The following is a 24,396-nucleotide window of genomic DNA, read 5'->3' on the forward strand; positions in this document are numbered from 1 at the left end:
TATTATTTCTGCATCATTTTAATCACATTTGCTTGCATGCATTGCCTGTGGATCTCTTAAAAATATGCAAATGTCATCAAGCCATTGGTTTGATGCAGTCTTCTTGTTATGAGGATCACCAAGTTGACAGCAAATTATGAGTTCTAATATTGGTTCAAAAGCAAATCATATTCTTGGATGTGAGGCAAAGTGCTGAGCAACAAACTCAATTTTATTGAAGGGATGGATCAAGTTTTTGGACACATCTTACATGCATGTCATCGATTCAAACGGACTAGTGTTTTGGGGGTTGTTTGGCTGGCTGAACTATTTATCAAACTGATAAATATCAGATATGATTGTGTAAAATAGGTTTCGCAAAAAGCGAAGGTCAGACTTTTTTAACTTTTAAGTACTGTTTTTCAGATTGTATAGCCTACTAGAATTTCTCATAGCAGGTGTTTTTAATTAATTGTCATGGTTCTTTTTTTTAGACGTTTCCCTATATGTTATGTACCTGCCAAAACACACAGCAGGTGTTCCAATATGCTTTCTATCTGAATGCAGGGCAGGGTTTTGGCTGTGTGGCGAGATTGGCTCACTGCCTGGCCTCTCACAGCAAGCAGAACTTTTCTTATATTTAGGTGTCAATTGGTAGCCACGGAATGGCTCGGCTTTGTCTGTCTTGATAATGGAGATTGGGACGAGAAAGTCACGGAGATTGCTATGAACATTATCTTCGATGGAAGAAATTATACCCTACAATCCATGCACCACGTGGCGATACACGCAAATGATCACAACCACTTATTTCTGTAGTGTTGCACCGAGATGAGTATTTGATGAGGAGAAATTATATCCTACAATCCATGCACCACGTGGCCATACATGCAAATGGTCACAACCACTTATTTCTGTAGTGTTGCATCGAGATGAGTATTTGATGAGGCCTACAGGAACGAGGCCACGTGAAACACGCAGTATGGGTTATAATTTTTCTTCAGATAGTGACCCTGATTTTGGATATCATCAATCCAACCACCCGATACTAGATACTTTTTCTGTCTTCTTCCCACATAGAATTGTATCCGAAACCTTATCTACCTGACAACAATAATGTAAGCCATCTATATTTATGCTATTTAGTGCTGCCGTGAATTCAAAAAATTTCTGACATCCATTGGAATAGAAATCAAAAACACAATTTTCACTTAAAAAAGTATGAAATATAAAGTTCTTTAGGTACGTAATATAAATGATTTTCTGCAATGTTAGAATTTGTATGTCATGTGCTTATAAATGCTCGCGCAGAAATTCCTACAAACAGCTGAAACATCTTTTGGCATTTGTATTGGAGTCAGGATCCTCTTTATTTTAGACTGAAAATTTCTAATTTTCCCAACATGACCATCCACATGTATCCATGCACACTATATGTACATGTATATGTACGTATGTAGATAGATGGATGGATAGATAGATAAAGAGAGAGAGCACTTGAATACATCTTATGTTGTACGCGCATACTATATACACAGACAACTATGATTTGGGGATGACAGCTCGATCCCGAATAATTGAGGATCTGAACTTGTTCACTTATCTTGCCTGGAACAACTCATTTTTTTCGAAAATCCTCCAAGATCATGAGCATTTAAATGTGACCATTCAACTATTTAAGACATAGCTCATTTGACATAATGTGGATACATGAAATTGAGCCATTATCCCCCAGTCTTGGCATCGTGTCGCCAGATCACTCTGCTCCTGAGGGTGATGGATATGGCTATTTCATTTTCACTAACAAAAGAACACACTCTGAGGTCCCCTCCTCTTATTTTTCCGGCTAGTGGGAACCGGTTGAGGTCCCTTTCGACCCTTCCTTCTTCTCGTTTCTTAAATTATATTAATTAGGCCAACAGGGAAGCTGAGGCCACGCCGTACGTCCACGTCCGTGGCCGGCACTTCTTTACAAATTAATCTCCATGATAAATGGTACGAATTGGCTTTTGTGGACCGGGATTTCTCCAGAAACTTTGCATATTCTAAATTAGATCAAAAGATAGAACATCCTAGTTTCGGTTCCTTTCAGCAAAATACAATTTTTTTTAATTAAGAATAAGAAAGAACAATTTCACATGGAGTTCTTTTTTTTTTTTCTCTAGTTAACATTTCATATTGCAAGTTGTGTCCAACTTTGTTGGAGTTACCGGCTTACATCTCATCGCGATTTAAGTTCCTAAAATCCGTCGATGCTAAATTTTTCAACAATTGGTAAGAGAATTATTAGAATTTTAGTAGGATGCATCGAATCATATATTCATGATTTTTTTAAAATCGTGCTTAGTATGTCACAATTTTTTTTTTTATTTGCAATAGTTGGTATGCGCATGTATGGCATCTCCTATTCAATACATGAAATTATTTGATTACGATACATGATTAATTTTCTTATAATTACTATCATCAAATTTAAATTTAAAGTCTACTAAATATGGAAGACTCTTTCAATGTTGAATTGGCTCCTTGTCAACCTATTTTATCATCACTGAAAGGCTACAACGACTCAGTTCGTTTGATTTGGCATTGTTTACTATCCAGACAATACATTCTAATGCCATGGTTGACCAATTGTTGAACAGAGCACTAAATCTATAACATACAAACCGCTGACCAGATTGATGAAATCTAAATTAATCTCTAACTCAACCAAAAGTCAGTCATAAGATTTCTCGTGCACCCCCCCCCCCCCCCCCCCCCCCCCCCCCCCCAAAAAAAAGGCCAAAAAAAAGGAAAAGAAGCAAAAAGAGGAACCAAGGGTTGGTCCATTGATCTAACGGTGGACCCCGCGATGGTTTCACCGGGCGATGATGCGACAGGGCAAGGCGAGACCCGCCAGGTTTGACAGCCGACCGATCGGATGACGTGGGTCCGACCCGCCCAAATCCATCTACGTGTCTTCCTCCCCCAGCCTTTAAATACACGCCTCGGAGCTTCTCCTCCGCCTCTACACAGAACCTAGCCGTGTATTTCGTCCCCCTTTCCCAATTCCGATATATATTTTTTTTCACCATTACTGCAGTTTATCGACAAATAGATTGTTTTCTGATAGTTTTATCGAAGAAAAAGAATATTTATTTCGGTAAAATTGAGGGGAAAATGCCGTTTTGCGAAGTTGGCAAATCGAGAGGAGAAGGGAATGCGATGAGGATTTTTTATAGGAGACACGGCCATGGGAGTAACAAAGTTCTCCTCATTATCGGTAAGGATTTTTTTTCCCATTTTTTTTAATTTTTAGGTTGGTTTATCGATTTTTCCCTTAAAAATTGGATTTTGAGGGGAATTTTGGGTGCAGGATTGGCGGCGACGCATGATTCATGGGAGCCGCAGATAAAGGGGTTGACGGGGACGGTGAAGCCCAACGACGAGGAGGAGGAGGAGGCGCCGGCGGCCGGCGGTGGGGGAACGGACAGCCCGGATGAGGAGGACGAGGGGATCGAGGTGTGCTGCTTTGATAATCGTGGGATGGGGCGGAGCTCTGTGCCCACGAAGAAATCCGAATGCACGTGAGCTACCTATTTCTCTTATGTCTTAAAATTTTCGTTCTTCTTTGCTGGCTAAAAAGAACAACTTTTCCCATCCGGAAATTTGGCCCAATTTTGGATTCTTTGTTAAATTAGTATTTTTTTTCTTTTGATGTTTTGAAAGGAGAGAAGGATTTTTCCTTTTTTTTGTTTTGTTTTGTCATCTGATGAAATTGTTATAGCTGGAAAGCCATTTCCAGCTAATTTAGATCTGGATAATTGTATTCGACTTTGTTTTCATATTAATTGAGACAAAAAAAATATTAATGCAATATTTTCTTAAAAAAAAATTATGAAACAGAAATTGCAACCGATGCCTAGTTTGTAAAATCTGTATCAATTTCTGCTCATCAGATCTGTTTGCGTCTTGCAAGCATATGATCACAAGATCAAATGCAGCTTATCCAACAAAATAGTTACAAATAATTTACTTTAGAATTTTGATATTTAAGAGGACTAATAGTTGGCAACGTACATTATTATTATTTTTTTTTGTGCGTGTGTGTTGAAACACTTAAATTTCATGGCTAGCATTTGATTTATGGGAAGACACTGATGTGCTGCGTTTGATGGGGTCCAGAACAACTATCATGGCCAAAGATGCCTTGGCTCTATTGGATCATTTAGGCTGGAAAAAAGCTCATGTCTTTGGTCATTCAATGGGTGAGTTGGTTCTTTTCCTCTCTTTTTACAGCTCTTGGTTCTTAATGAATGACTTGGGTCTATTCTATTGTGTTGCTAGTATGGAAAATGGAGAGAGGGTTCGCTTGATTTATATAATGTTGTTTTTGTCATTTGTTAGCCTAATTTTCCTTGTTATCCACTATTGTGTTGTTGATTAAAAGCAGGAGCTATGATAGCTTGCAAGTTGGCAGCAATAGCACCAGAGAGGTTATGCTCCTTGGCTTTGCTCAATGCTACTGGTGGTGGATTTGAGTGTTTTCCAAAGGTATTCTAAGAAATGCATTAATTCAAGAATACAAGTCCATCTCAATACTGAAAACTTCTCAACTATGTACTTATGATAAGGATGTTATAGGGAACCTTCTGTTATGTATCACAAATGAGCACTGTCGGTTAATGCAGTTTCTTTCCTCTGATTTCCATTTCTTCCCTGAGGTTGGGGATTTGCCTGTGCCTTTTTTGTTATTTTTTGAAGTTCCCTTTTTTCATGGATATCAAGGGATTTGGCATGCCACTTTGTTTAATCTTGATGCCAAAAAAGAGAGAGAGCAAAAAAATATATGCTGTTTCATATATGAATTCAATCTTTAAATGGAAGCTTCATATAGATTCCTTTACCTTCAAAGGCATGTTCGAGAGTTCAAATGCATTGTTTCATGACAACTGTTTTACTAAGTCTTATACCTCAATTTCCTTTTGCTCCAGCTTTTTTTTTTGCGCTAAGATTTGCTCCAACTTTTTTAGTGGTTTTATAATTATCAGTTCATTCAGAGTTTGTTTATGCTATGACTATTTTTTTCTCTGCAGATTGATCGCCAAATGATATCCCTTACATTTCGTTTCTTAAGAGCAAAGACTCCAGAGCAAAGAGCTCTGGTTGACTTAGAAGCACATTACACTAAGGTTGGTCAACATAGACTTTTCCCCCTTTTTCATGCACTTTCTTCACCTAAAAGATTAAATAACTGTCTAATGGAGCCTAATTAGATTTTTAAACTTTCCTAAGACATTCAAAAACAAATTAGTTGCTAACTTTTTCACATTGTGTTTTATCAACAGGAATATCTAGATGAATATGTTGGATCATGCACACGAAGGAAAATTCTTTATCAGGTAAGCGGCATTAGTGGATAGATAAAATCTGAAGCCAGCCATATCAGTGCTACCAAGTTTCACTCTGAAATTTTTACCTCCTTGCTCCCCTCATCTTGAGATTACTTACTATTGGAAAAGATTCTTCAGTGTTCAAGGCCATTTAATGTCTTCTTGGTGATAATGCCGGCATTGTTGTTGAAAATGAAACATGTACATGATAACGTTTTCCTAATATAGAAGCATAACAATGGAACAAAAAGAAACGGCCAAAATCACCAATGCTCAGACTCAAAATGTGAGGTTTTGTTTTAGGATGGAAACTTCTTTGCATCTCCTTTATACATATGCTCTGTTTGAAAGCTTTACCCATGAGACCAATGTTGTCAAGATTAACTATTTCTTCTATACTGCAAATACTGCTTAAATGTCTCTGGTTCTCTCAGACAGAGCGGACAGTTTATTTGCTTTCATTACTGTTTGTATGCTTTTATTACTGGGTCTGCCCATTTGTTTTGATGCTAACTAGTATGAACTTTGGTTGCTACAGGAATATGTGAAGGCCATATCATCAACAGGTATGCAATCAAACTCCGGTTTTGAAGGCCAAATTAATGCATGCTGGACACACAAGATGACACCAAAGGAACTTGACACAATTCGTTCATCTGGGTTTCTGGTCTCAGTGATTCATGGAAGGTTGGTACTCATACTCGATCAATGAAGACTGATGACACACTCCCGCCGTCACCCCCCCCCCCCCCCCTTTCTCTCATGTACACACAGATATTCACCCACACACACGCACACCTGCCAGCAACCAGCCTGCTATTGGTCAGTAGTATAGGAGACTGATTTTACAACTCAAAATTTTGATAGGGATGATATCATTGCTCAATTAAATCATGCAAGGAGACTTGCAGAGAAGCTGCACCCAGCTGCAAGAATGGTAGAACTTCATGGCGGACATTTAGTGAGCCATGAAAGACCAGAAGAGGTATGCAATATTTAGAAATAAAAAATTAGTGGCATTTCCTAGATATCATCCATTGGGAGCTTTGACATTCAGATACCAGTCAAATAATTGAATAAAATTCATAGTGATGACAATGTGATTATGATAGAATTGGAAACTCTGTATGTCAATCTTGAGCTTAGCATGTAACAGCTACCTGAGCAAGAAAATAATATATGCAAGTAGGATATCCTTCAAGACATCGAGCATTGCACTTGGGCTTGCAAACAAACAATAGGTACATCTGAAAACATCAGTAATGAACTTAAGAACATAGGTATATGAATTCCCTAATTCTATAAAAAGTTAAGACTGTCAAGCATCATCTATTGCATGTAGAAGATCCATGACTAGATATTATCAATGCTCAACAAATCTCAGAATTAATGCTACACCTTCAGGTTAATCAAGCTCTTAAGGAACTGATAAAGGCTTCAAAATCTAAGCTCAGACCAGAGGATTGGTCATACTTGCCAGAGGAAGCATCCGGTAAGATCACAGCAACAAGCATATTTTTATGCCAGTGCCAATCAATAGCATCGAGTATATATACCATCTCATATTTGACATTTTATATAACTGGTTTTTCATTTTTTTAACAGGGTGGCTCGTGTTGGGGATGCCAATGTCACCAAGTGTAAAGAGCAATGAAGGAGCAAGTGGACTGGTAGCTGTGTACCACTTATTAGGGAAGGTACAACTTAGCTTCCTTTACTTCATTGGGGTATTTTTGATGGGATTTCAGCACATGAGAAATGTTCTCAGAATTATGAAGCCTGTCAGAGTTGCAGCCTCCGATTCGTAAGGTAAAACTGTGATGAACAATATGAACTTCTATTTCTTTTGCTTCAATCTGTATTCATGATATATCTAAAACTTGAATTTGAATCCTCATTCTCACTTTGGTAAGCATGTTCTCAAAATGGGTCAGGTACAAGAAGATTCTGTTCTTAATCTACTTCCTTACCTTCACAAGGGTGTTGTCCTTCGGAATAGCAGTTTTTTTTGCATCTGCTATGTATTCTTTCAATCAAAAAAGAGCTATTGTATGTATTCTGGAATAAATTCCAACAGGTGTCTATTGCTGTACCATTTTTATTCTCTGTATGTATACTTTTTCGTTCATGGAATGCAAAATTACATGCTATTTGATGCACTAAGGATGAAAAGCTATTTAAAGATTGACTTGCATTTGAAATTGCAAGTTGCTCCTCATTTTCACATCGTTCGCAGTTATCTTGTAGTAACCCAAGCTACAGGATTTTCCATCATCCACAGATGCTTCCCATGTAGGCACTCCTTTTTTACTCTTTCAGTATTATAAGAACAAAAGTGATAAAGGAGGTTCGGTGAGCTCTCACTAAATCTAAATCATATGATATTCTATACAAGGTTCGAAAACATAAATTGAAGCCTTCAGAAGGATAGCACAATAAATTTTTGGATGAATGTTTATATTTCATATCTAAAAGCGGAGATTCCTACTCTGGCTCAGCCACCACCCAGGTAATCTTTGCAACACGAACAATTCAGGCAAATGAACGTATCTTTTGTATTCGAGCAGGATATCTTATGGATATGATCCAAGCAAGGAAGTGTCTGAATGCCATAGCATGCAACAAAAGGATGGCACTTACAGAGTGTCGAAACTATGCAACAAAATTTCTGTGCACCATAATCCAATATACTTAATCCATTATACTTCCAAAGGGAGTGCACTGCTGTCCTAATTTGGGTATTGTTATACGTAATAGCCGAATCGACTTCCAAAAGGTATCCTAATATTCAATGTTCACAAAATCTTCAAAAATTCCTATACTTCTTACAGATACAATTAACTTTTTTATATCCCATATAGGATGGAGTTGTCCCGATTTTTCTATGAAACGAGATGCGGCGTTTTGTCCCGCTCCATCCTGACATTTAGAATGGAAGATGTCCTAAAGCGCACCAAACAAAATGTTGGAATGATAACGAAACTCAATACTCAAAATGGTACCTCGTCCTGATGTCCCGTGGGATGTCCTACTAGGACTTGAGTTCGTGGATACAAGCATACCAACAAATGGGCGACTATAAGTTACTTTAACCTCGGTGGACGACAAAACATGGAATGCAAAAAACTGGATTCGGTGCATAAGCCAAGAAATGGCAATCGGATAGGATATACCATTCAATGAATTCTTCATTGTTGTGGCTTCCGATGCAGTGGCTATAATAGAGAATCAAGACATTGGTACCTATATCAGTTCCCACTTCTTGGAATTAAAAGTCGAGAATATTCAGAAACTATTCAATCTTACAGGAGAAGGGACGTTTTATTTCTCTTAAAAAAAATGTTATGGTGCTCAATAATGAGAAAAATTTTCTACAAATTAGATAGAGTACTTCTATTGTCCCACATAGCTTTTGCTTCGATAAGGTCCTGTTTGACATCATTTTCAGTTTTAAATTTTTATTATTTTTAAAAAATATAAAATCAGAAACAGTGTTTGTAATCTAATATTTATATTCAGTACCTTTTTTTCTTAGGACCAAAGAATTTCATTTTTAAAGCTTTGAAAACCAAAATTGCTTGTGACCGCCATCATGGCGGTCACCTTCGTTGCCCTCTGCCGCCCCACGCCACCCCTATTAGGTACTACATGAGCCACCTCCGGCTGTTATTGCCACCATTGTTGTGAAGTGCAATCCATGCAGCTACCAAATAAATTTTATTTTTTTAAAAAAAATAAGTTTAATTTTTTAAAAAATTAAAAACTGAAAATTGGAAGTGATGCTTAGTAATATTATGCAAGAAATCTACTCCTGCTTGGGCATTGAGACCCTAAATCCAAACCTTATGACTTAGGAGATAAAAGAGAGGGACAGGCACATGCTTAACATCACTCAAATCACTCTACCGTTCAAAAAACCTGGAAGCATTTGCTAATCAAAAAACACATGCTAGCACGAAATGAAGAGCAAGACAGCAAATCGTTGTTCTAAGATAATCAATCACGCTAACCCAATGAAATGTTAAAAAATTTCCAGAAAGAAACTATAATGAACTTGTCTGAAATATAAAAGAAAATAAAATGGGGGAGAAAAGATATTAAACTCTTACACAAATTCTTCTTTATTTGTGTGATGATCAGCCTGTGAAGAGACTCCGGACTTCAGAGAGACTGCAGCAGGAGAAAGCATAGCCAGGGTGGAGGACAGGACGAGGGAGGAAGATGTCACGCTTGGTATCATAAAACCCGGCATAGTAGATTCCCTTGACGGAAGTATTATTCCGGACTCTCACGGGACATTCGTCGAATAATTCCCCTGCCCTTTGCGTGCTCGGTTGTTCCACCGTGGGATTTCTCGTTATCCTGCGCGTTGCTCATGGATTACTGGGGCATTCCAAATCCACCCCGCGCCTGGATAAAACCGGACTGGACCTGCCTGTTCGACCGGTTGAACGGGAAACCGTTAGTCTGTCCGGTCCGAGTCAAAGCGTATCTTAAATTTGGTCAAAAAGGTCAAACTTGAAAAAATCGGACGAACCAATCAGACCGGTCCGATTCTCACGGACTTAGTTTTTTTTAAAAAAAATTAGAATTTTTTTGCATAAACACCTTTCTAAAAATTTATATTTGTAGGATTGTTACGCCTTTCGTGCCTCGTGCAGGTCAAAACTCATCCAACAAAAATATTTGTTACCTTAGGACCGTTATAGTTACGACCATCGTTCACCAGGGCTTCGGTCGCCAGCTCCCCTATCATCAGGTCATCAACTTTTTTGTGGCTGAAGAGATGCTATGGTGGGGGAACCGAACTTATCCATAGTTAGTCAATGTAATTGCATAAGCCCAGAGCCCAAGTAGCTTGGCATGGGAGGAAAAAAAGATTTTTGATCTAATGGCCGGTTGCTTACTCTATAATGCTAAGTTAAGCTTCTTCCTCGATACTTCAACATCGTCCTATGCACTGCTGTAGATGTTCACCTAGCTATTCAAGAAGTCCAAGGTGCATAAGCCTGCTCCTCGATAAAGTTTTACTCATGCTCTTGTTTGATAATGCCTAATACCTTCTTAAAATTTATATTTATATTTATACCTTCATAAAACATTGTTTTCGCACAAATGCCTCTAATTTAACCGTTTTTTAATAAAACCATGTTTTATTTTAATTAAAAATAAATAAAATTTTGAGATCATTTTTTTTCATCGTGATTGCCTTATAAATATTTTTTTTACATCTACCAAATAAAAATATTTTAGTTATTTTAATTTGAAATTATTAATCTAATAATGTTAGATAGTGTGGATATATATATATATATATATATATATATATATATATATATATATATATATATATATATATATATAATATAATTTAAAAAAATAAAATAGCAAACTAAGTGTTTTAGCGTAAATATTAATTTTAGAAAAACATTCATGCAAAAAAAAAAAAAATATTCATTCTCCCAGGGCTGACCTAATCGACAAATGAAATAAACGGGCCCCTAACGGGCCAAACCCTAATTCCACCTCCGGTCCTCCCTCCTTCGAGTAATCTCCGACCTCCTCGGCTCCTCCCGAAGCTCTCTTGATCTCTCCCTCTGTCCCCTCTATCGCCGGAATCCACCGCCCGATCGGTGGCCGAAATCGGCTTCAAACCTCCCAGCCTCCACCCACCGGTCACCCCTGCTCTCTATCTCCCCCACCTCTGTTTTCTTTCCCTGCATCAACCCTCGCTCGCGGTCCCGGCCGCCTTGCCGGACCAGAAGCTTGCGGTCCCAGTTGACTTCGAAGAGGACGCCTCAAACTCACCGCCGCTCGCCGTGAAAGTGGTTTCATCACACTACTCCCAAATCTTACGGCGTTATCGGTAAGGCTCCTCTATGTTTCTCTCGTTCCCCCTTCCCCTTCTTCCTTTTTTTTTTTTCCTTTTTCTCACGTTATCGGCTAGATTGTCAAATCCTTGAACAGAGTTGCAAACGGCCTAAACTCAGTCTGATCGGACTTGGTAGATGAGCTGAAATTCAAACAGAATCCTCCCTAAAAAGCGGAGTCATGAAGGAGGAAAAAAAAAAAAACAACCCTCCTGCTGTGCTGCTTTGGAGAGTTTCATTACCATATAATCTACCATCGGTTATCTTTACAGCTATAGAATATGATGTCATGCTTTCAATGGGGCTCTGCGAGCTTCATGTCTTCTTGGGCATCATATCTGTTTCATCTCTTGTTAGCTTCTAGATTCGAGAATAAAACAAATTAAGCCGCTCTTGAACTTTGCGAGTATTATGTCTTCTTGGACATCATATCTGTTTCATCTCTTGTTAGCTTTTAGATTTGAGACTGAAACAAATCAAGCGACTCTTTTCCCCAAGATCTCTTTATATGTGTCTGTCGCTTTGCCTCTTCTCACTCCCGGTCCTATTCATTTCTTATACATGATCAGATTCAAGTGACATTTACCAAATCCAATGATTGACTGGGGCCAAAGTATGAAATTTAGTGGTAATACAATGACATATTGATCAATACCTTATGTGTTCTATCTTGTAAATTGTAATTGGTCATGTTGTTGTAGCCTTAGAGGATGCAGCAGTCACACTATCATGCTTGCTATTAAGATATAACTCTGTATCATGTTATGCTCCACAAAGACAAATGAAATTCAGATTTGATGTTGATTCCATGGTCTATTAGATCCTTTCTAATACTGGGACTTATGTTCCGATCCTATGATAGATAATTTGATCCACAATATTTGAATTCTTCCTTGTATTTTTATCTTTGCTATTTTTTCCTATTTTTTGAGAATTTTCTTTCTTTATTTATTTTTAATTTTTTTGAAAAATAAACTATAATCACAACATTGGGCTGATGTCATTGGTCGGACTGGCCAGTTGACCCCGGAATTTGAAAGCTTGCCGGTTCGCTGTTCTCTTCGGTTTTAAAAATATTGCTGGATATTATACTAACATTCAGCACTTGTGTTGCACATGAGGAGAATAATATAGGGTCGTTGCTATTCGATATTGTAAGCCATATGCTTTGGTTGGTTTTCCTATCGACTATTTGAAGTGAGGCCCCTCTATCATACTTCCACCAAGTTAAACATCCGAACAAAATGTAAATATACACGGAGATTTTACTGTTTCTGAAGTCGGTCTTCACATGGTTTAACTCTAATGTTTTATTTGATATAATAAACTAATATTTGATATGTGCAATGTGTGAACTAGTGTGCTGAGAGAAAGGGTAAGGATGGGCACAACTTTGATGTGGGTAGACAAGTCAATGCCAAGTGGGAAGATGGGAACTCGATTTAAAAAATAATTCAATATTCAATTACGGATTATGAATAATTATCTTTTTAAGAACTTTGACATTTACAGTACGAAGTTGCCAAGAGCTATAAATTTTATGTGACGTTTGTAAAATAAAAATTTGTAAGTAATTTTATTAGTCAAATGGGGACCTATGCATATTTTTTCCTCAAGATTAGTTATTAGCTATCTGCCTTCTTGACTTTATGTGAAGCTTGTAAAATAGAATTTTGTAAGCAATATATTATCATCTAAAACATGATATTATGAATAATCTTATTCTGAGTAATACTGCAGAGCTCCTGTATTATCCACATAAATAATTTGTTGTCATGTGGTAACAGGGAATTGATGCAATTTGTGGAATTTTTGCTAAATATAAAATTCAATTAATTATTGAATTGCCAAATCGGTAGTTGTAGACTCAATAAACTTTTAAATGTGTACGGAGGAAGAATTTTCCTTCTACCTTATATTAGTGTAATAGGAAGTCAATAGCTTCTTGAATTCATATAGACCTTGGGATACAGGGACTTTGAAGTAATTTACAAGTCAATCAGGGAACTATCAATATCTTTCTTTGGCACAACCCTTATAAATGCAGCCGGTAAAATTGTCGATTTTTTTTTGATTAAGATGGATGGCCCTGATCGAAAGACGAAAAATAGGTAAAACCCCTTTTCTACCCTCTTTGTCTCGACCGCATCCGCCACTTCTACTCCTTTGTTCCCTCTATGGGGCCGCCACTATCCTCCTCCCGCTCGCCAGCCTAGCCAAGTTCTATAGACTCGGCTCTCTCTCTCTCTCTCTCTCTCTCTCTCTCTCTCTCTCTCTCTCTCGGGTTAGGATTTTAGTGTGCTGTGTATCGAATCCTTAGGAAGTTTTTCCGGATGTTGAAATCCATCTAAGAAGTTATTTTTGTATCCCAAAATTTTTGGGGGATATGGGGGATATCCCCAAGCCCTCATACTTATCACTTCTCTTGTCTCCTCTCTTAAGCCTATTCGTGCCCATGTGGGGGATATGGGGGATATTATGTTGATAACTAACCCAGCATCCATATGGTCAATGAAGCCCTTTGATGAATGTAATAACATGTTTCCTCTAAATTCATTATAATTATATTTTCTAGCTTCATATTATAAATAAATAAATAAATGACAAAGTATCATTTTCTGATAAGCTAGCTTGCACTTCTTACTCCTCTTTAATTTGAACACAAGTTATCTTTTATAAGTTATCAACATTGTCTTTGTATGTGGAATTGCCATTGTTTGCCCATCAATGCCCTCGATCCTTTTCCTTTCCACTAGACACCGCTGATAAGAAAAATGAATCTGCTCGAGCTTGGTTTTTTGAGAGAGTTTTGGCTGGCAAAAGTTTCCCTGCATGTAATTGCATTGAATTGTCTTTCTTTTCTTTCATGAGGTTGCTCTTCTGGTTTTTCTAATGTATGAGGTAATGCTTTCAGAGAGGCCAAGATGGATGCTGTGGTCTCCGATGCTGGCAATGTTGATTTGAGATCTCAGGCTCCTTCTGGGTGGGATTTCAGCTGGTCGGTTATTGATTTCTCCCTTATTACTCTTTCAAGATTGGAATTTAGGAAATGGATTGATTGTGTCATAACATTTGAACAATTTTTTACTTGTTCTATTTGATTTGAATCCTTATGCTTGTCCACTGATGATTTTGAAGTTTCATAGCTTTAATGCATCTTTTGTGAATAATCTTGGTGTCCATAACCCAATTTCTGAGATTTCAGGATCATGTGTCTTTCAATAGCATAGACTCAGCATGCTATGAATTTCAGTTTTATGGTCTCATATTTCATATTGGTGGTCTCTGTGCCAAGAATTTGAACAGCTTCATCTTTCTTTAGTGCTAGAGGTTGAGGTTTTATTTTTTCATTAGACTAATTCTTGAAGAAGAGTTAAAGTTTAAATTTGATCCATGATATATTAACAGTGATGTGTTGTTGTCCATGGAAACTTCTTCATGCAAAGAGCATAACTTTTATCTCAGTTTGTGCATACACATGTTACTGGATACCACTGAACTTCTATCTGATTATTGTGTGAAAAAACTAAATATGGTTGAGAATCTTAGACCCTATTATCTCAGTAAGTGAATGTTTATTACCATTTATGAAGCAGCATAGGTAGCAGAATAATTTATGTTTTCTTCATAGTACTGGTTTGATATGTGAATTGGTAAATACCTTTGCTATAGATAGATGAAAACAGGCTTTTCACTTGAAGTCTCGTTAGGTTTATTTTATTTTGAAATGGCAGGCAGTATTTTCTCTAAATGATGCATAACTTATCTTCAAAATAATTTATATATATGTGTGTGTGTGTGTGTGTGTGTGTGTGTACATAGGAAAATGTGGTACCATTTTTGTGTAACTTTCTTATCAAGGTCTTTGTCAGCAGTGATTTTGAAGTGGATTATGGATCAAAGGAGCATGCAACAATTGTCTATGCTGCATTAGCAGTTGATAAGGAGGTCTGAAAATTACAAAATGTTTTTTATTTCTCTGTTTTCTTTGTTCGCCAACCAACACATATGCTTCTGAATTTAGAAACTTGACAAAATCTAGAGTTTAATAATTTAACATTGAGTTTTGGTTACAGTTGCAGCCAGACAAGGTTAAGAGGCAGGTGTCCATTTCCGATGGCAAGCTTCAAGTGTGAGTTTCTATTTGCCTTCTTTCTGAAGTGCCGTTCTTCTCATGTGTTCTCTGTCTTCTCTTGTCATACTAAAAAGAGGTTGTGATTTTATACAGGCACTTTGAGGCAGTGGAGGCTAGATTTCTGCGTGCATCATATAGTGCATTTGTGGATCTTATGATTCTTGCCACAAAAATCATTGAAGAATTTGGTCAGAACAACAAAAATTCTGAACAAATATGATTTTAATAAGCAGCATTTTGTATCACAAGTGGAACAGAAAATGTAGCCAGTTCTTGTATTTGTGTTGTTCCTAGAAACTCAATCTGATATATTGTACATTGTTTTTCAATCAATGGCAGCTGCTTGGATTGGCTATGCACGTTCTTTTCAGTTAGTTCGTAATATCTTGGTGGCTTATTCTCTAATTTTAGTAGACCTTTAGTTGTGTTGATATTGTTTTTTTTTTTTTTCCCATAGACAAAGTTGAGTTGTACCTTAGCTAATGCTTGTGGCTTTGATCAATAGCATTTAACACTACGCATTAGCATAAATTCATGAGCTGGAAAGATACGAAGCTCAAAAGGAAAGTTAATTTTCTATGTGGATAAAAGTAGGCATATCTTTTTCTACTGTGCAGCAATTTAGCAGTCCAATTAACTTAGCAAAAGTTATGGTGAGCAAGGATTCTGGAAACCTTTTCAGTTGACTTACTTCCATTACCACTTACTCTTGCTATCCAGATTGAGGACATGAAACTTGGCAAACCTTTGATCATCACACAGTTGCTTTTGATGGTCATTAGCCAAACTCCCCCTTCATGCGCATTCATGATGATCAGACTTTCAGAAGCCTCATCAATCTTCTCTTTATGTGCTTCATCTCCGGCATCACCCATCTCTGAAATTTTATTCTCTATGGCAATCCTGCAGCTGCAGACCACCATCACTTTGTTCGTGATGCATCCATGCGCGTTACTGATTTTGTGGTTCTTCTCTAGCTCAAGTATTCAAGGTCAGCTTTCCGTTATTTTATTCTGATCATATTGCAATTAGGAAAATTGATGTTCAAGTTCTTATTCCTATCTAGTCTAAAGCAGGTGCCCCTGTTTCAGATAAGGATTCCTGCTATACAATTTGATTCCTGGTGAATTAGATGTGACAGTGTTAGCCTGGAAGGATCAGAGGAATTTTGATATTTTTGTTAATACTAACACTGTTACTCATTTATAATCTTGATTCTTTAAATTTTGTTAATGTGCGAAACTGAGAAGGGAATAGAAGTCTGAAGTTGGTGAATGGGGACCCAAAACCTGTTGGCAACCACTGTATCAAATCAAAACCTCTTGGATATGTTACAGATACACAAAGGTGGTGTCCTTCATGGAGTTGGTAACTGAAGGCAGGACCTAAGGTTTGATGGATGGACCTGGAAAATTGTGCTTTGAGGAGAGTGCATCGATGATGATCATAGTCTCGGACGTTATTTCCTTATCAGGGAAAATATCAATAGTAAAAAAAACACCTTACTCAAGTATGTAGTGCTTGAATAGCTATAATTTTGCATTTAAATATGGAAGTCGCCCCACCCTTTATAAAACAACATTATCTATATTGAAAAAAGAATATATACAAAAGAAAATTTGATGAAATAGAGAACATAATGGAAGGCAAATGGGAAGAGGTTAGCCATTTGTTTGCCCTCCCAGGCTTCTCCAAGTTTTAATATCCCGGTATTCTTCAAATAAACTATGCAGCATCTCATCTTTCCTGGACATGCCCCTACTAAGCAGGGACCTGAGGAAGCTTTGGCTTTGACTTGAGTTTTGCTCAATCCCTTTGTGTTCATTCCTTTCAGCATGCAAGCGCATGGTTGCTGATTTCTGGAGCTCTGAAGGATGCTGCGTGAATCGCGACATGGGCAGAAGAAATTGATGAGCTCACATTTATCACTAAATCCATGTTCGGCGAGGTGCACGTAATATTGTTTCCATGCATTCAAACCAAGAGCTGTGCTGCATTAGTGAGCTAAAGGAATGCATATTTGACCTTGGTCAGAACTACATGTACATCTGATGCATTTGTGAAGCACATATTTTTTCTTCTAAAGGACTTTAAAGCAAACTAAACTTAGCATATAGTCACTAATGAAATCATCCTATATTATCAACATTCTTACTGTTTTATACCACTAATTCCCTCTTGATAACACATAGTTCCAGTGAATCAGACAGCAGGATCGGTTGGAAATGTTCTCTGCAGTCACTTAGAATTGCAATAACCACGAAAATATGAGCAATATTTGCATGTACGCCGTCCGATACCTGAACCGAGAAGAGATGGTCTGATTGAGAATGATACTGAATGTGCAAGAGGATTCGAAGTTGGAAGTGGTGAAACTGCTCTTTTATCTGTTTTACTCGATCAGGTGATGAAAAGCATGCCCGCTGGGAAGCGCTGAGGAAGACGGAACGGAGCTTCCTGCATGGAATTTTAAGTGTACCAGACAAGGTACACCATCTGGGAACAGAGTAGACGATGAATCCAGAGTATTTTGAGATCTGTGCGAGGCATGGTCCAACAATTGACACCGCCGCGAAAGATACAACCCGAATCCAATCACTCGAACATAACTATGAAATTTTCCGCCCATGAGTTTTTTCATGATCAATTTCGATGGATGCGTATTTGATGACGGCAGAAGGGGAGATGCTGACTTCGTCATTAGAGACTCGGACTTCAGGATGATGGTTGCTAGTGGCTGTCAGATCTTTGACACATCACCTTGCTTAAGAATATTTGGGATATGATAAGTGATGGTGTGGTCTTTTAGCCCAAACATGCTTTTAGAGAGGTAAATGAGACCGCGGACTAGATGGTTTCGTATGTGGTCAACCACTCTGGGATACTCTGTGGGTTGGAGAAGGAAAATTGCTTAGAGCGATATATCCATACTAGAACTGTATCAATCTATCTGTATAAATAACTATAGCCTTAGCTCAAGGACCAGCCCAGTCCATTGTTGTACCAGGCCTCTACGCCCCTTGGTTGCTATAAGCTTGTAGCTGTACTTGTATGGCTGATCATCATGTAGACTCTGGATGGACTAATATTATCTGCACCGTTGATCGGAGCGAACGACCTGACTTACATATCACCTCTACCTCACCTGGAGTTGCACCGCGATCTCTGGAAGGGAGAAGAAAGGGCGAAGGCGATCGCAGAGAGATCGAGAGATAGAGAGAGAGCGATGGGGGTTATGGAGAAGCTGAAGATATTTGTGGTCCAAGAGCCCGTCGTCGCCGCCTCCTGCCTCATCGCCGGATTCGGTACTATTCTTGTTCCTTATTTTATTTGTTCCCCCCTTCCCCTCTCCCCACCCTACCAAAACCCTAACCTCCTTCGATTCTTTTGAATAAATTCTTCATAATTTTTGAATAGCTCGTCCTAGGATAAACCAAAAGGATACCGTCCCTTCCTCTGATTTCTTTGAATTTATAAGTGATTGTGAGCTTCTTTACCCTATTTCGGAACTTATTAGATCTCTCTAGCCCTTATGCAAATGGTCATTTTCTCACGATGCAAACACATTCCATCTAAGATAAATCCATCTTGTTAGCGCTAAAATGGATTGCAAAAATATTTAATTTGGAGGATTGTTTCCTTCTCAGTGGAATACATAACCTTAAAGCTTTGAATTTTGCTTTGGGGAGGCTAAGTCTCTTTCGGAACTTAATCTTTACATTACTTGGCGTTCGAGTTCTTAAAATATATGGGAGGCAAAGACCAACTTGCTGCAGGTAATTAATGATATGCTGTAGCATTTGATGATTATGCTGAAAATTGAATTATATAGTCACCGGAGTTGCAAAGGTGGCGTTCTTTTGTTTAAGCAAGCACCATCGTGTTGGTAATGGTTTCCCAATTCTTGGAACAGGTTGCGGTGCCTCTAACTTAGCTATTGTTATGTTCTTCTTAAACTATTTATTTTTGCAAGGAATGAGATTCTCAAGAAGTTGGCTCGTATTGGAATCTCTAGAGGTCTGATATGAGGAGAAAGCGGAATAATCGTTGAGATGGGGATAGTGTAACGCGAGAAGACTTGGAGCGGATCCTTCTGTAACTCAATTTGATTTAGCTCAGCACCGCCATTCCTGATCATAGGCACCTCTCCGGGATGTTGCTTGTAACAACATCTGTACCATGTATGCCAAGATTTTACCATGTGTGAAGGGGATGGACCGACTCTTTATCACTCTGTAACTGTTTCTTGGTTCTCATTGGACATGCCATTGTGCCTGTGTTTCAAAATCATTTCCAAGAGAAACAGACCTTTTCCCTTTGTTTGGTGATAGGAGGAGGTCCCAACCAGTTAGAGGATCATAATGAGTGGCAACTTTGTATCACAATACCATGGGCATTTTTCTATATGATTAGGTTCAGCATGAGTTAATGGATCTTTTTTTTTTGGTACACCGGCGTCTCACAACACTTAGATCTGAGGACGCCACAAGCAATCAGAATACAAAACACGAGCTAGTCCCTGCGGAATGGAGTCAGTGCCATTCCATGAGAAGGCCCCGGAATGCTGTTAATGGATCTTTCAGGACTGAATGAAATGTACTGATGGGGTGGCAGTTGAATGACTTTTAAACCATATTTTCTAATCTATCTAGACATGCGTGCAATATATTATCACCATTTTGAAGATGTATTCTGATGTCATTAATTGTAATCTGTTCAAGAATTTCTATGCTGGTGAGCAAAATCTATTACATTCAGTATATCTGTAAAATCCATGATTTTTGCTTGGTAGATTTGTCTTAGCTTGCTAATTTAGTTTGGTGTTTTCCTATGATTGGGCTGGTGTTCATCTTCTTGAAAAGCTCATTGATGAGAATTAGTGTGCAAGTTGAATCATGGATGTGGCTACTGCTTTTATTGCTTGTCTGAAAAAGCGATCGTTCCTTAAGCAAGCCTGTTCATAGGGTAGACCTTGACCTCTCGTTTCTAGGGTAGTCTGATACTTCTGCCTTTTTCTGTCTGTCAAAATCTGGACGCTGCCAATACTTACTGCACAGAGATAAAAATTGTTTTGTAAGGTAAATAATAAGATGAAGCATTATGTTAGGAATTTGCCTTTCAAGGTTTAATGGGTGGACGTTCTGGAAGGATAGTGTTTTGACAAACAAATCTCAGATACTCTAGGGTTTAGAAAACCACACCCATATTTCTCTCATCTCTAAAGGAGATCATTAGAAGTTAGGATTCTTAGACACTAGAAAATACTTCAAATCCATAGTGGAAGAGATTATTTGGTTTTTATATAACAGATTTACTTCAAAAATAAGCATATTTTTTCTAGCACTTGAAATATATGCTTGGTAGTTGATGGATTTTAAAGGGTGAGTGATATCTGTTTGGTGCGTGGTAAAAGAAAGTTTTTATAAATATGACATTTTTGATATATTATTATATGCTAGCTGAGCAAGTAAAGTATTGATGTTCCTTCAGGATATAAGATTTTGACGGGTACTGGACTCATGTAGAGTGGCAGATTCTAGGAAGTGGAACTGCAGGTCTGGATATTAATCCCAAATACATATCTTTGAACCTAGTAGGAAAGAGATGAAGGAATCTTGAAAAGGAAACCTTCCTTCTTTCTGCCTTATTAGTTTTGTCCCATATGGTGCCGGTTTAGTTTAGCGGATGGAATTCACTGTTTTTCTTCATAAAACTGATTTAGGAATAATCTATAGCTACTTAGGGCCAGGACTTGTCTCCCCTTGGTCAGCACTTGTCACCCTACAGAATTTATCCCCTGCTGAAGGGAAAATAGCCATGTCAAGATTATGTAAACTAGCATCTCCCACACCTGCTTCTGGACTTGATTTTGCATATCAGATACATATGAAATCAAGGTTTCGTAGTGGATTTTGCTATCTTTTTACAAAAAAATAATGTTATCTATTCACACTTGAATAGTTGAGTTTCAATGCAAGATAAAAGTTATTTATGTTATCCATGAAACTAACAAGAATCTTTTTTCCCTTGCTGTTAGCATAATATGACTCTTTATACTAAAAATATGTATAAATCTTGTAACCATGTAATGGTTCTTGCATATAATCTAAGTGATAAATTTTGCTGCCCTAATTTTGTTTTTGATGAAAATTGCTGTCTGTCTTAGAAACCCTTTTTCTTATTCACCTCTATTTGTGCTCGCTAGGGATTCATGTCCCCATAGTGTCCTACCGGCACTATACTGTTCTAGGAAGAAAATGGTAATGAGGATGGGTGCGGGACACCAGTTCTTTCTTGAATTGGGATTTCCTGACTGTATACTTGTGCACAAGACTTGCGGACACACTGGGATTATAGGGATGGGCCAAGATGCATTATCATTTTTCATTTTTATTCTTATTGTTGATGACTATTTTGGTCCATCTTGAGCATACTGTCCTGTTTCCATTCTGTATCATCCCAAGAGTAAATAGAGATAAGGCCGGTGCTGAGATTTAAACCCTTGGTGCTCACAATGTTTCTTGTCCTTGTAAAAGCAATCTATGTTTTTCCCCTAGAATCTCTACTTGATTCTATTTCTGCATATATATCTTTTTTATTTCTGCTTCAACATCAGGCATGTATTAACTTTTATGCATATAATCAATTGTTTATTCAGTATGTACATCAACATGAATTACTGTTTGATCAGTAATCATAGACAGAGTATTATGTTCACATTACATTTGGACCATCTGGAATCCTTGGAGCCGAGTGGTTTGTTGCCTGAACAAGCTGCTTTATCCTTTTGATGTTTAATTGTGGTACAAAAGTTAGCATTCCTTGTCCTAGAATAAGGGTGACTTATTTTTGCAATACCACATTCTATTTGTTTGAAATTTCTGAATAACTTTTATTTTTTCATCAATTAGTACATGGATCCACTACCAGTGATTAAAGTGTGATTCCTGTCCTGAATTTTTTTAGTAGACATTTACTGTAATTATTTCTTTCAAGTATGCTGATCTCTTGTGCAATACCAGGTCTCTTCCTTCCAGCTGTGGTCAGGCCTATCTTGGATTCCTTCGAGACAGCCAAGCAAGTTCCACAACCTGCTCTAAGCGATGTATGAATACCCTGCACCTTTCTCTCTATTTTTTTCTGGAAAAAAAAAAAACTTGAGAGTAATTCATGCATGTCAATCCTTATTGTCACCTGGTTGATTAAAAATGAGATGCATTTCTCTTATGTTTCTAACTGAAGAAAAACCAATTCTCATTTCAGCTCTGGTTCATCTCCAATTACCCACTGCTTTTGATTGCTAATAATGTTCATCCTAACTTTGAAAAATGAAGTTATCAATTTCTCACGTAACAGAGTGCACTCCTACTGAATAAAAGAATGAAAAGGATGTATCATAAATTATGTGGTGATAGTTGAAATATCAATGTCCAGGAAAGCATACAACTTCACCAAGAAATGGCAAAACTCAATTTGGTTTAGCTTCAAATTCAATATTGGGCAATCATTTGTATGGAGAAATTTGTGAAAATTATAAAACTAGCAGAGGTTGCTTAATCTATTTCTATATGAAAGGGTTTTAGAATGTGATTTGACCTTCAGAGACCACTGGTGCTGTAGGAATCTGTGCTGTTGAAGAGCTGGTGAAAGTGTTATGATGTGATCATCTTATTCTACATTGCCTTTGATTGCAGGTGGTTGCTGGTATGACCGGCAAAAAACCGGAGTGAACTGGATCTGTTTTGGTGTTCACATGTGGCCCCATTTTCCACTCCTTTTATTTCCCATTTAGTCTATGAAACATTTTGACCACCACCTCAATGTGCTTCTGTTTCTTCGATATTTGCATACTTTGGGAATTAGGTGCAGACCATGTATCTACTTTTGCTGATGGGTTACTGGTTGGCATCCCGTGATTCCAAGCGTAAAGCTGGAAAGGATCTGTTTAAATAAAAGAAAATTTGTCAAAACATTGAGAAAATTTTGTTTTAGTACTATTTATACAGTCACTGAAGATGGGATATGGGTTAATTTTGCTGCCAAGTAAAATTTTAACGCCTCAATAGTGATGAATTCAGGATTTAGCGGAGCTTCATTGTGCTATGGTGCCCCCTTTGAGAAGCTCAGTGGCATTCTTCCAGCATATATTTTTAAGTTGATGTGTATTTTGGCGCAAGTCGAAGCTTTTTTCCTTTTTACTTTTTGTTGCTATTTCATGGTGAATTTACCCATAATCCTGAAGAAATACCTCTTGGTAGTAAGATACTTGCCTCCCTATGCCTATTTGTGAGAGTTTCCATCAGTACTTTGATGATGATGTTAGCTTCTTTTTTCCCAGGCCTTCGACCTGCGAATGAGATCTTCAAGTGGATGGTAACGCCTTTCCTCTCTCGAATTGTTTGATTTTAAGAGATGAGAACAAGATGATGACTCATAACAGGTGGACAAATTTAACGTCGAATCTAGTAATGATGCTTTGAATTAGATTTGGAGAGGGATACTTTGGAAACCTCTCTAGCCTTTGAACATGGAACCTCTTCATCTGCTTGCTAATTTCTAGAGCTGAATCTGCGAATCATCGTAGTATTGTATAATTTTAAATATCGTTAATATTTTTAGGAAAAAATTAAATAAGTGGCGTGAGATTATTTGAGGGAAAAAAAAACCAATTTTCGTGGATACTATCTCGTCCGTTTCAGGAACTGGTGTCCCACAGGCCACAGCCAGGTTTGGATGGACCGCCGTTTTCTACATGACCACAACAAATCTTCCATCAAGAGAATTACTTTCCGATCACCAAACCCGATGAGAGACTTATAACTAATTAATGATAATTAATGTCGTCATTAGAGTTCTGGAAGGTGGATATATTATTTAAGGCTACTCATTCCTTAATCCGATCACACTTGCGTGGCAAATCCGTATACATACGAATCTCCCATAAGCGTCCTTTCGAAAGATGAGCACAATTCATAGTATCGGAAACCTGAGAGAGGAGAGAGAGAGATGGAATTAATGAAATATCTTATCTTGGAATAAT

At 37.7% G+C, this 24,396-nt stretch overlaps 3 protein-coding genes across 7 annotated transcripts; all 3 read left to right on the forward strand.

Moving 5' to 3' along the window:
* The first annotated feature begins 2,981 nt into the window (after window positions 1-2,981).
* Window positions 2,982-7,514, forward strand: LOC103719030 (putative aminoacrylate hydrolase RutD). Of its 5 annotated transcripts, none has more exons than XM_008808107.3 (11): window positions 2,982-3,241; window positions 3,335-3,545; window positions 4,095-4,226; window positions 4,409-4,512; window positions 5,055-5,150; window positions 5,307-5,360; window positions 5,890-6,038; window positions 6,219-6,336; window positions 6,756-6,843; window positions 6,957-7,160; window positions 7,286-7,514. In XM_008808107.3, exons 2-10 carry the CDS (start codon window positions 3,458-3,460, stop codon window positions 7,157-7,159), a joined length of 1,032 nt encoding a protein of 343 aa, XP_008806329.1. In that variant the 5' UTR covers window positions 2,982-3,241; window positions 3,335-3,457; the 3' UTR covers window position 7,160; window positions 7,286-7,514. The 5 variants fall into 5 exon arrangements, with proteins under 5 accessions (XP_008806329.1, XP_008806336.1, XP_008806311.1 ...); XM_008808114.3 differs by having other exon boundaries at window positions 4,412-4,512; XM_008808089.3 differs by having other exon boundaries at window positions 4,144-4,226.
* Window positions 7,515-10,844: 3,330 nt separating this feature from the next.
* On the forward strand, window positions 10,845-15,726 carry LOC103719055. Its single transcript, XM_008808124.3, has 5 exons — window positions 10,845-11,217; window positions 14,136-14,219; window positions 15,097-15,169; window positions 15,298-15,353; window positions 15,450-15,726. The coding sequence occupies exons 2-5, from the start codon at window positions 14,146-14,148 to the stop codon at window positions 15,574-15,576; spliced, it is 330 nt and encodes a 109-aa protein (XP_008806346.2). The 5' UTR covers window positions 10,845-11,217; window positions 14,136-14,145; the 3' UTR covers window positions 15,577-15,726.
* A 2,730-nt stretch (window positions 15,727-18,456) lies between these two features.
* Window positions 18,457-23,405, forward strand: LOC103719079. Its single transcript, XM_008808153.4, has 3 exons — window positions 18,457-18,661; window positions 22,379-22,461; window positions 23,051-23,405. The coding sequence occupies exons 1-3, from the start codon at window positions 18,583-18,585 to the stop codon at window positions 23,084-23,086; spliced, it is 198 nt and encodes a 65-aa protein (XP_008806375.1). The 5' UTR covers window positions 18,457-18,582; the 3' UTR covers window positions 23,087-23,405.
* Window positions 23,406-24,396: the final 991 nt, after the last annotated feature.

Source organism: Phoenix dactylifera, chromosome 11, assembly GCF_009389715.1.
Source record: "Phoenix dactylifera cultivar Barhee BC4 chromosome 11, palm_55x_up_171113_PBpolish2nd_filt_p, whole genome shotgun sequence".
Lineage (NCBI taxonomy): Eukaryota > Viridiplantae > Streptophyta > Magnoliopsida > Arecales > Arecaceae > Phoenix > Phoenix dactylifera.

Coding starts and splice junctions, on each gene's coding strand:
- LOC103719030 (XM_008808089.3), top strand. CDS start 3,139: ATGCCGTTTTGCGAAGTTGGCAAATCGAGAGGAGAAGGGAATGCGATG. Junction 4,513..5,054: donor GATTTGAGTGTTTTCCAAAG/GTATTCTAAGAA, acceptor TTTTCTCTGCAG/ATTGATCGCCAAATGATATC. Junction 6,039..6,218: donor GTCTCAGTGATTCATGGAAG/GTTGGTACTCAT, acceptor AAATTTTGATAG/GGATGATATCATTGCTCAAT.
- LOC103719055 (XM_008808124.3), top strand. CDS start 14,146: ATGGATGCTGTGGTCTCCGATGCTGGCAATGTTGATTTGAGATCTCAG. Junction 14,220..15,096: donor TCTGGGTGGGATTTCAGCTG/GTCGGTTATTGA, acceptor CTTTGTCAGCAG/TGATTTTGAAGTGGATTATG. Junction 15,354..15,449: donor TCCGATGGCAAGCTTCAAGT/GTGAGTTTCTAT, acceptor GATTTTATACAG/GCACTTTGAGGCAGTGGAGG.
- LOC103719079 (XM_008808153.4), top strand. CDS start 18,583: ATGGGGGTTATGGAGAAGCTGAAGATATTTGTGGTCCAAGAGCCCGTC. Junction 18,662..22,378: donor CTGCCTCATCGCCGGATTCG/GTACTATTCTTG, acceptor GTGCAATACCAG/GTCTCTTCCTTCCAGCTGTG. Junction 22,462..23,050: donor CACAACCTGCTCTAAGCGAT/GTATGAATACCC, acceptor CTTTGATTGCAG/GTGGTTGCTGGTATGACCGG.